Source organism: Schistosoma mansoni, chromosome 1 (genome assembly GCF_000237925.1).
Source record: "Schistosoma mansoni strain Puerto Rico chromosome 1, complete genome".
Classification (NCBI taxonomy): domain Eukaryota; kingdom Metazoa; phylum Platyhelminthes; class Trematoda; order Strigeidida; family Schistosomatidae; genus Schistosoma; species Schistosoma mansoni.
Genome location: NC_031495.1, coordinates 50983560 through 50994392, shown reverse-complemented (window position 1 = coordinate 50994392; position 10833 = coordinate 50983560). Strand labels below are relative to the sequence as shown.

The window sequence follows — 10833 nt, the reverse complement described above, 5'->3', positions numbered from 1 at the left end:
ACAGAGAACCAGACTGACCATATTTGCACCAATAGTGCATTCATAAGGTAAATGAAAGACATGAGGACCAGTAGAGGAGCTGGCATAGCTTCAGATCACCATCTACTTGGTTGTGGTCAAGATAAAACTGAAGCTAAGAAGCAATGGACAGCTGGGAAAACAGCATTATAAAGGTTCAATACAGCCTCCCTACGAGATACTAACAAACTCAACCAATTCAAGGTAATTATCAACAACAGGTTCCAAGCCTTACAGGATCTACTCAGAAAAGAAGAAACTACTATGGAGGACAACTGGAAAAGAATCAAAGAAGCACTAACTTCAATGTGTCAGCAGGTTCTGGGACGCAAGAAGCACCATCACAAGGGAATGGATCTCTATGGAAACACTGGACAAGATTCGAGAAAGGAAGAACAGGAAGACAGGAATTGACAACAGCCGAACACGAACAGAGAAAATTAAGGCACAAGCAGAGTACGCAGAAGCAAACAAGGAAGTGAAGAAGAGAATTAAAGCCGACAAGCAGAAATAAATGGAAGGACTAGCAACGATTGCGGAAAAAGCTGCAAGGGACGGGAACATGAAACAACTTTATGATACAACGAAGAAACTAACAGCAAAATATAGTAAACCAGGTAGAACGGTAAGGGAGAAAGAAGGCAAGCCAATCACTGAGATTGGAGAACAGAGTAATAAGTCGGTAGAACACTTTGAGGAACTCTTGAGTAGGCCAGCTTCACTGAACCCACTGGACATCGTAGCAGTACACACATACCTTCCTATAGATGCCACTCCACCAACGATCGAAGAAATCAAGATGGCTATCAGATGACTCAATAGTGGGGAAGCAGTAGGACCTGACAACATACCGGTTGAAGCACTGGAGTCAGATATAGAAGTAACTGCAAACATGCTCTACATTCTATTCAGGAAGATTCGGGAGGAGGAACAAGTGCCAACAGACTGGAAAGAAGGACACCTCATCAAGATACCAAAGAAAAGAGATCTGAGGGAGTGTGACAACTAACTATACAGACATCACACTGCTAACGTTTTCAACAGTGTTGCTGAACCGGATGAAAGACTCAGTAGATGCCCAACTTCGAGATCAACAGGATGGATTCCGTAAGGATCGGTCGTGCACAGTGTGGATAGGTGAACACTATGGAAACTTCTTTGACATTATGTAGTGAGTAGCTGAGAATATCAGCAACATCATACGGAATTCATACGACGGACTACACTGTAAAGTCATGCATGGAGGACAGCTGACAGATGCATTCCAAGTAAGGACCGGCGTCATACAATGCTGCTTACTCTCCTCCTTTCTCTTCCTCCTGGTGGTCGACTGGATTATGCACACCTCCACAACTGACGGAAAGCATGGTATAGGATTTACAGGTTGGATGCAGATGACCTGACCCTTTTACCTCATACACACCAGTAAATGCAGATGAAGACAACCAGTGCAGCAGAAGCCTCTGCACCAGTAGGCCTCAACATACACAAAGGAAAAAGCAAGATCCTCAAATACAACACGAAAAACACCAAGTCAGTCACACTTGATGGCGAAACTCTGGAAGAGGTGGAAAAATTCACGTACCTGGGAAGCATCGTTGATAAACAAGGAGGATCGGATGCAGATGTAAAGGCGAGGATTGGCAAAGCAAGGGCAGCATTTCTACAGTTGAAGAACATATGGAACTGCAAACATCTGTCAACTAGCTTCGAAGCGAGAATCTTCAATACGAACGTCAACACAGTCCTACTGTACGAAGCTGAAACGTGGAGAACTACTACATCCATTGTCAAGAAGGTACAAGTATTTATAAACAGTTGTCTACGCAAAATACTCAATATTCACTGGTCGGATACTATCAGAAACAGCCTTTTATGGGAGAGGACAAGCCAGCTCCCAGCTGAAGAGGAAATTAGGAAAAGACGTTGGAAGTGGATCGGACATACATTGTGGAAATCACCAAACTGCATTACGAGCAAAGCCCTAATTTGGAATCCCGAAGAGAAGTGGGAAAGAGGGAGGACAAAAAACACATTACGCCTGGAAATAGAAGCAGATATGGAAAGGATGAATGTTGACTGGAAAGAACTGGAAAGGATTGCCCAGAACAGGGTTGAATGGAAAATACTGGTATGTGGCCTATACTCCTCAACAAGGAGTAACAGGCATAAGTAAGTATGTACCAGATCACGTTAGGCTCACCAACGAGGATGCCACAGGTTTTGTAGTTTGACAACACTTTACCAGCATCACCTTGTATTACTGAATCGTGCCCACCCAGTGAAATGAAAAGTCAGAAGCGAGGAGATTTTAAGATCTATCTGCGAGTCTGTCAATATATCGAAAAGTGACTTATCTAGACTGTCTAGCGGCTGTAGGACAAGCTGAGCGCAGCGTTCCCATTCGTGATCTACTGAGAATGCGCGACTGAGAGCCTTCACATAAGTGAGTCCATTAAAACTAATGTGGTCAGCAACCAATGTCGAAGGCTGACACATTGAAAACACAATTATATGAACATTTATTGGTTTTGGGGATTTATTTACCACTACAGATGCCTCCGACCACCGATCGGTGTTCCATCGCTACCAAATACGGGATCCCGTTAAGCGAGAGCTTCTATTCTGTCCGGAACCACTTTTAACCATTTGACCTTAAATACTTTTTTCGAACAGGTCTCAAAGTTGTCCCAACTTGTAAATCGTCGCGATAACATAATATCATTGAAGATTCGTCCTATATCATGAATCATCACGGTGGGATCGTTTTCGTTGCTGGAAGGATGGATGTTATCAGACATCGCTAAATGTTTTGATTTGACCGCTTCTGCAACACCTTACTAATTGTCGAGGTGATTCACCAATCGTTTTACGATAGTTTGACCTTCAAGTGCTCACAACCTCCACAGTGGACGATACCCTTGAGGCGTTGCTTGAAGCTACTCGGGTCTCTGGAGTCGTGTGGGATGGATGTATGTTTTATTTGATTTAACTTCTGAGATGCATTTCATCATGCCTTTATCAGCTCTGTGTCTGCATGGATGTAGTAAATTACGCTTTTTATGATGAAATGGGTAAAAGTTGAGCACTTAATAGGTAAACCTATCTAGTTGATAGCTTATTAACACTTATTCTACTTTCCCCTAGATCTTCAGTTTCAGTGTTCCTTCACCCATACCTTATATTTGATATTTTTTAGATTCCATTCAACATTTCTAAAAAAATTTCGCCAGAATCACTATACCGACGGGTGTAAGCTATTCTTAGGGTTACATTAAGAATAATCACTCACAAATGTCAATCAGCATTCAGCTTTCGTAAAATTTGTAAGATAAAAAACAATAATAGAACCACAGGGGATTGAAGGTTTTAATCTGATCAGTAAACGTATTAGGACTGACTGTGGACAACTTTGTTGCTCACTTAATCCCAACTCCTAACCTCTATATTCATAAGGCCTTACCTAGATGCCCCTAAACTCTGACACCTAACTGTGATACTTCTCACCTCGAGACCTATAAACCCTAGCTTCCAGTCTTAATACTTTTGACTTTAACTTGATAATCGTAACAGTTTATTCTTCGAGAAGATCAATATCCATTCTATCTAAAATACGAAATATAGTCAGAATCATAATATCAAGCAACGGGATATTGGAAGTAGAATTTTAAACTAATGCTAATATTCATTAACAACTTTCTTACCCTTGATTAGTCGCTGGAGGCTGTCGACATAGTATAGTATTACGGACGTTATATTTGCAAAAGGTTATTTGGTTTCAGTCGCCTGGACTTTTGTAAATATAGCTTTAAAATGTCATATTCTGAGTGTTTAGCTCTTCCCATTACCAGTGATATTATTATTATCCCTATTTCCTTCAGCCTTCAAGGGTAGGGGCGAGGTAGTGGCTCTTATTAATTCTTGTTATTTTTTGGCTCTGTGAAGATCCATGTATCGAAACAGTTGTTGATACCATATGTTCTGATAGGGAATTCCAGTGATTGGCGAATCAGCGCATGACATAAAACTCCAGACGTAGACGATTTGATTTCGACTTTCGAATTTCCTGAGGAGACCCTTTCAGATTGTCAGTCCTAGATGGAATGAACAAATAAGACAATATTAATGCAAGTAATTACTCAGTGTGTGTTAAGCTAGTATTAGATCACCTCGCAACATGCGGTAAGATAGCATCTCTAATTTGGGGCGTATTAGTCTATCTTCATAAGGTAGGTTAGAAAGATCTTTCGCTGTTTTTACTCCTGACTGTTGGACCACTTAGAGTATATCTGCTTCATATTTAGAACAAGGACTATGTGATTGAGTGCCTTATTATGAATGAAGCTCCACATACATTGAGTGTAATACCATAAGTATTTTTTCAACCATAGTACGAAATTACTTGCGAATACTTCGTAAGATTCGAAAGTTTTTGGAACTGACTGCCTTATAGTTACTCATAATTCTAAAGTCATGTCTCCTTACGATTTCCCGATTTTCACAATCCAAAATTCAGGGGATGGCATCCCGTTTGTCATTTATTTATGCAGATCGTTCTAGTGATCAGTTTGGATTACTATCCTCTTTCCAGAATTCACTTCTAAGGACCACTTACTTGTCCGCTCATTCAGTGCATTCAAATATTTCCGTAATCGTATCTTATCAGTCACTCTATCGGTCTCCAGACTTTAATGTTACCCACAAACTAGATAGTCTTGCAATTTTAGATAAGCCATCTATGTAAAGTAGAAAAGAATGGGATCTCGGATTTTCCTTTGAAGAACTCCACTCTTAACAGTTTCTGATAATAATAAGGCATTTATTGCTCTTACACGCTGCCTCCTTTCGCTGAGCAAGTCATTTATTCATTTATCTTGATGTGGTGTCCTTCTTTCCAGTCTGTTGGCACTTGTTCCTCCTCCCGAATCTTCCTGAATAGAATGTAGAGCATGTTTGCAGTTACTTCTATATCTGACTCCAGTGCTTCAACCGGTATGTTGTCAGGTCCTACTGCTTCCCCACTATTGAGTCATCTGATAGCCATCTTGATTTCTTCGATCGTTGGTGGAGTGGCATCTATAGGAAGGTATGTGTGTACTGCTACGATGTCCAGTGGGTTCAGTGAAGCTGGCCTACTCAAGAGTTCCTCAAAGTGTTCTACCGACTTATTACTCTGTTCTCCAATCTCAGTGATTGGCTTGCCTTCTTTCTCCCTTACCGTTCTACCTGGTTTACTATATTTTGCTGTTAGTTTCTTCGTTGTATCATAAAGTTGTTTCATGTTCCCGTCCCTTGCAGCTTTTTCCGCAATCGTTGCTAGTCCTTCCATTTATTTCTGCTTGTCGGCTTTAATTCTCTTCTTCACTTCCTTGTTTGCTTCTGCGTACTCTGCTTGTGCCTTAATTTTCTCTGTTCGTGTTCGGCTGTTGTCAATTCCTGTCTTCCTGTTCTTCCTTTCTCGAATCTTGTCCAGTGTTTCCATAGAGATCCATTCCCTTGTGATGGTGCTTCTTGCGTCCCAGAACCTGCTGACACATTGAAGTTAGTGCTTCTTTGATTCTTTTCCAGTTGTCCTCCATAGTAGTTTCTTCTTTTCTGAGTAGATCCTGTAAGGCTTGGAACCTGTTGTTGATAATTACCTTGAATTGGTTGAGTTTGTTAGTATCTCGTAGGGAGGCTGTATTGAACCTTTATAATGCTGTTTTCCCAGCTGTCCATTGCTTCTTAGCTTCAGTTTTATCTTGACCACAACCAAGTAGATGGTGATCTGAAGCTATGCCAGCTCCTCTACTGGTCCTCATGTCTTTCATTTACCTTATGAATGCACTATTGGTGCAAATATGGTCAGTCTGGTTCTCTGTAGTGTGATGTGGTGAGACCCATATAGTTTTGTGTGTGCTTTTTTGAGGGAATATTGTGCCACCTATGATCATTTTGTTGGATGAACATAAATTTGCAAATCTCTCACCATTGTCGTTTCTTTCTCCCAGTCAATCCATGTCATCCTATGATATCCTCATACCCGGTGTTGTCCATTTCGACTTTGGCGTTTAGGTTTCTCATCAGGATGAACAGGTCTTTCCTGGGCACTTTGTTGTGATTGATAACAACTTCTCATAGAACTGATCTTTATCGTCGTCGTCGTTGCTACCGTTGGTGGGTGCATAACATTGAATAACATTCATTGTGATCCCCTCCTTCTTTGTTTTGAAAGATGTTTTGATAATTCTGGATCCGTGAGATTCCCATCCTATAAGTGCATTTCGTGCTTCTCTGGACAACATTAGAGCAACTCCCTGAGTGTGTGGAGCATTTTCCTCTTCGTGATCGGAGTAGGGAAGCATCTCTCCTGTATCTAGCCTTTGTTGTCCAGCTTGCGTCCAATCGGTTTCGTTGATACCAAGTACTGCCAATTTCTATTTCCTCATTCCCGTTGCCGTTTGACTGGTTCTCCGGCTCTTCCACATTGTCCAGACGTTCCATGTACCTATGTTAATTGTTGCTCTGGTTGTTAGAAGAGTCATCGGTCTCGTGACTTCTGGAGAATCTGGGCTTTAATCATAAGACGTCATAATTGTTCCTTCAACTCCCAGGACAGAGTTCAAATGGTTTAATTTGTTTAATCTTGTTGCTGTTCTTTAGCAGGATTTCTTCCTACAGGATAAGTTTGATTTAGTCATTGATTCAGACCAGTGCTAAAGCAACGTCTTCCATTTTAAGGGATAGGAATACATCCCGTTCATGCTAGCATTGTTACTCAAGAGAAACGGAGGAATGAATTTTTCCAGTCCTCACTAAGTAGGATTATGTCATATTCATATTCTAAGTCAATAAATGAGTCTCCCAGTAAAAGATCGATTCCTAAAAATCAGACAATGACAACATCCTCTTTAAACAAATGCGTATAATGAATTCAAATAAAAAATTGTGGAAGCCGAAAAACCTGACGAACACCATCCAATGTTGTCGATCCTGGTTACAGTTTGCCATAAGCTGTGACTCAGTCGGTGATATTCGAGTAGAGTTGATGTATTTCTTCAGTGGCAGGCACTGCTATAAAACCTGTCAGTTTACAGAATTGAACACTGTCTTAAGGTCGAGAAATAAAACTAGGTATGTCTGTAATCCAGAAACTAACGAAGGGTGGATATTTGGTCTACACATCCACGTCCAAGTGTAAAACCACCCAGCCTGGTTTTCCGGGGTTCGCTCTTCATTAGCCTTGATTGGGGCATCAGATTATTGTTTTGATGGAGCTACAAATCTCACAGTATGATTTAGTTTTAATTACAATGCGCATATTTAAATGAATTTTCGTATGGGGATCATCCTGACAACATCCTTTCAGTTTTCACGTTAGAATGCACGTTGTTTATACTGCAGCTTGAAGTTTTTCATTGGTTTACTGTGAACTGGTTATTCTATTATTAACATTCATGATTGCTGTTTATTTTAGATTTCTGTTAATTCTGATTATGGTGGATTGCCTACTGAAAATACCATTGAAATACCATTAAGAGGAGGTGATGAAATAATTGAACTTGACACAGACCAGTTGCCTGATGGTGAAGAAGTGCTCAATATATTAAATCAAGAAAAAGCTCCCTTGCAAATTTGGATCACTGTTGCTATTGCTTATTATAAAAAGAAATTATACGATGATTTTGAAAAAGTTCTTGAGGAAGCATACCTAAATGCAGCTGATCTTCAACCGTATCATGACAGCGACTTGGTTCGATTGTTAGATATGCTTGCTAATTATTATGGTCGTAAAGCTTACAAGTATGAATAATTACTTGGTAAAAGCTATCTTTTTTATTTAATTCGCTAGACGCTTATTAATCTGCAACATTTCCAATACTTCTGACACTGTCTTCCCTTTAACATTTCATTTACAGGTTATTTTTATGTGTGTTTTACTATATTTTGAACAATTTGGTTACATTCCTTAACAAAAATGTTTGAATAAGATTTCACAGCATGGTTAATGAATTTTTAATCAGTTCAAATGTTGTACAAGCTTTATTTTGAGATGGTGGGGAAGATTTGTAGCTCAGGTGGATGGTTTTAGTGGAGTTTTATTTTCTGACTTGTATTTAAGTCATCTCCAATGGAACTTTATAAGCAACAAAATAAACACTGTTAAAACAAACAAATACACAGATGACTATCTTACCATCTTAGATATTGAATCAATACAGTTAACTAAATACTAGATCAATAAATTCAATAGATCACGATACTTGATTATATGAATTCGAAGTCCCATCAACTATCAAGAACCAGATATAGTCAACAACGACAGTATATTATCAAATAGTTCAAAAAAGTTAACATGTGTAATTAAAGTGGAATATTAGTCAAATCAGTTTTACATATAGGATAGTCTCTTATATTGAGTGTAGCCGGATATGTCTGTCTTTGCACATCAACTAGTCATGGGTTGCTTTGATCGACACTAGCTTATATTCTGTAATTTGCTTTTGTATATTATAATTCTGCTCCCAATACAATCCCATATCAACATAAATGTTCATTGTATGGAATTGAATGAAAAGAAATAATTTTTCCAAAATACCAGGAAATCTGAAATTATGGTTTAGGAGTACTAATTTTTAGTGAGTTTGTTTGTTTATACGCGTAATGCGAGATATACAGGGCATATGTTTATTGTTGTTTAAATTAAATAATTATTTATTATTTTATAATTTTCATTCTCAGTCTTGGATTATCTATTGGCATGTTAACAGACAAGTAACTCATTATTGTACTATCTTGACTGAATATTTTTTTCAAATGTAAATAACAGCTTTAATTTCTTTGAGATATAGTCACATGCTCAGCCAATAGGATAGTAATTCTTTTTCTGTTGTTTACTTGATTAAGATCTAGAGATCAGACATCTTATCCATTTCAGTAATTTTAACAAACCTATTTAGTTGTCATAGTAGTCATATCTTTTTTGAACGAATTATGTATTGATATATATGAAAACCAGTATTTAAAAAGTTTACTTTTGTATAATTTATAGAGAAAAAAGCAAGGATAAAAAGAACCAGTTAATTGCTCAGGCAACTAGACTTTTTACGTCAGCTGATCGAATTGATATGTACGATCAAAAACATCTATTGGGCCGGGCGTTCTTCTTTATCTACGAAGGTGAAAACTGGAGTCAAGCTGATAGTCAGTTGAATTTTGTTTTAAATCAAGGTGCTCCAAGTGTACCGGCTTATCTGGGCAAAGCATGTATTGCATTTAATAAAAAAGAATATAGAAATGCTTTAGGATTTTATCGCAAAGCATTACGATTACAGCCAAATTGTCCAGCTACTGTTCGGCTTGGAATGGGTCATTGTTTTTTTCGACTGGGCAATATGGAAAAAGCCCGTTTAGCGTTTAAACGAGCTTTAGACTTAGATCCAGAATGTGTTGGTGCATTAGTCGGATTAGCTGTGTTGGATCTTAATGAAAAGACCCAAGTAAAGTACTTTTTTACCACATTTATATTGTGTAAATTATTTGACGGTCAGGGCTTATAATACATTGGTACTCTTTTATGTAAGGTAGGAGATAATTTCTCTCTTAATTTGTGGAACTATGTAAAATCACAATGACTGTTTTTTGTAAATCATTTACGTTTTGATCATAGGCAGAGTAAATAATGAAGTCCTTGTCTTCGTTTTAACCTCCTCCCTCCCAAAAGAGCATATACAATTACATATTGTAATCAGTTTCAAGTAGGCAGTTTTCTATAGTTTGAAAATCCTAGTTATGAAATGTAAGTACGGGTTACCACGTTTCTTGTCTGGTAGAAACTGACTTTTATTTTACTGAAATAATACTCATTTTATTGAGTAGTTGAATTATAAATGGTTAGAACAAGTTTTGATAAAGTGTGTCCCATCATTTACTTAGTGGTTTATTGGTTAAAACATCTCAACTTCTGACCATTGAATTACAGATTTGAACTTAACTCCACCTTCGGTTTATTAAACACTTGCGTAGTCTTCCCATTGTCTTAATACAAAAATATTGTAGCTCAAAGCCTAGTGCACGAATTTTGTACCAGGGGGACTGATCTACACTAGTATAACAGTTTGAGTTGGTTATATGAGTGGCTGATTACTTATTGACTACGTATTGACTAAAATTTGTTAATCCTTGTTTTAATTATAGCGCACTATTATTCGTCATTACTGATAAAAAACGTATTAGAATTGAATGCTTTTATGTTAGTACTATAAAAATCCTAAGGGCGACTTCATCTTCGATTTGTTGTGTAACTTTAATATACCACACATACAACAAACTTGTTTTACAATAAATTTTATTCCATGAGCTACACAACAGTGTTTAATAAGCGGTCAAATCTATCCATTAATCCATATTTAAGCACAGTTTTGTACTTTACACAGTTATCTTAGGAATTTTCAAGGTATTGTGTTCTTCTAACTGGGATGATATGATCGTGTGAAGGTTTCATTCTCTTTCTGGACACATACTTTGAAAAATGTGGGCTATTAAAAATGCTTTACAATTAATTGAGGCAATTAGTCGTAGAAGGACGAATCTATTATGTGTATTTTGCACGTGAGGCGAAATTTAGATTATTATAAATGATAAGTAGAATGTTAGTCGATATATGAACGCTGTGATGTGGTTTGAGTGAGTAGTGGCTACTCACAAGATCATATTTTTGACTTGAGCAGTCTAATGATTAGGAATCAAAGACAAGACCACTAGTCAAATGAATATTTTTTTCATGTAATAAAATAACATGCTTATTTACAGAATATGGACACAAGATAAACATGA

General features: G+C 37.9%; 1 protein-coding gene across 1 annotated transcript in view; it reads left to right on the top strand.

Annotated features, from left to right (window-relative positions):
- Positions 1–2923: 2923 nt before the first annotated feature.
- Smp_072370 (putative tpr repeat nuclear phosphoprotein) overlaps positions 2924–10833 on the top strand; it is a 34315-nt gene continuing 26405 nt past the window's right edge. Inside the window, exons 1-3 of the mRNA XM_018794762.1 lie at positions 2924–2990; positions 7475–7800; positions 9050–9497. Coding sequence (XP_018649142.1) covers positions 2985–2990; positions 7475–7800; positions 9050–9497 — 780 coding nt within the window. The 5' untranslated portion in view covers positions 2924–2984. The remainder of the gene's footprint in view (positions 2991–7474; positions 7801–9049; positions 9498–10833) is intronic.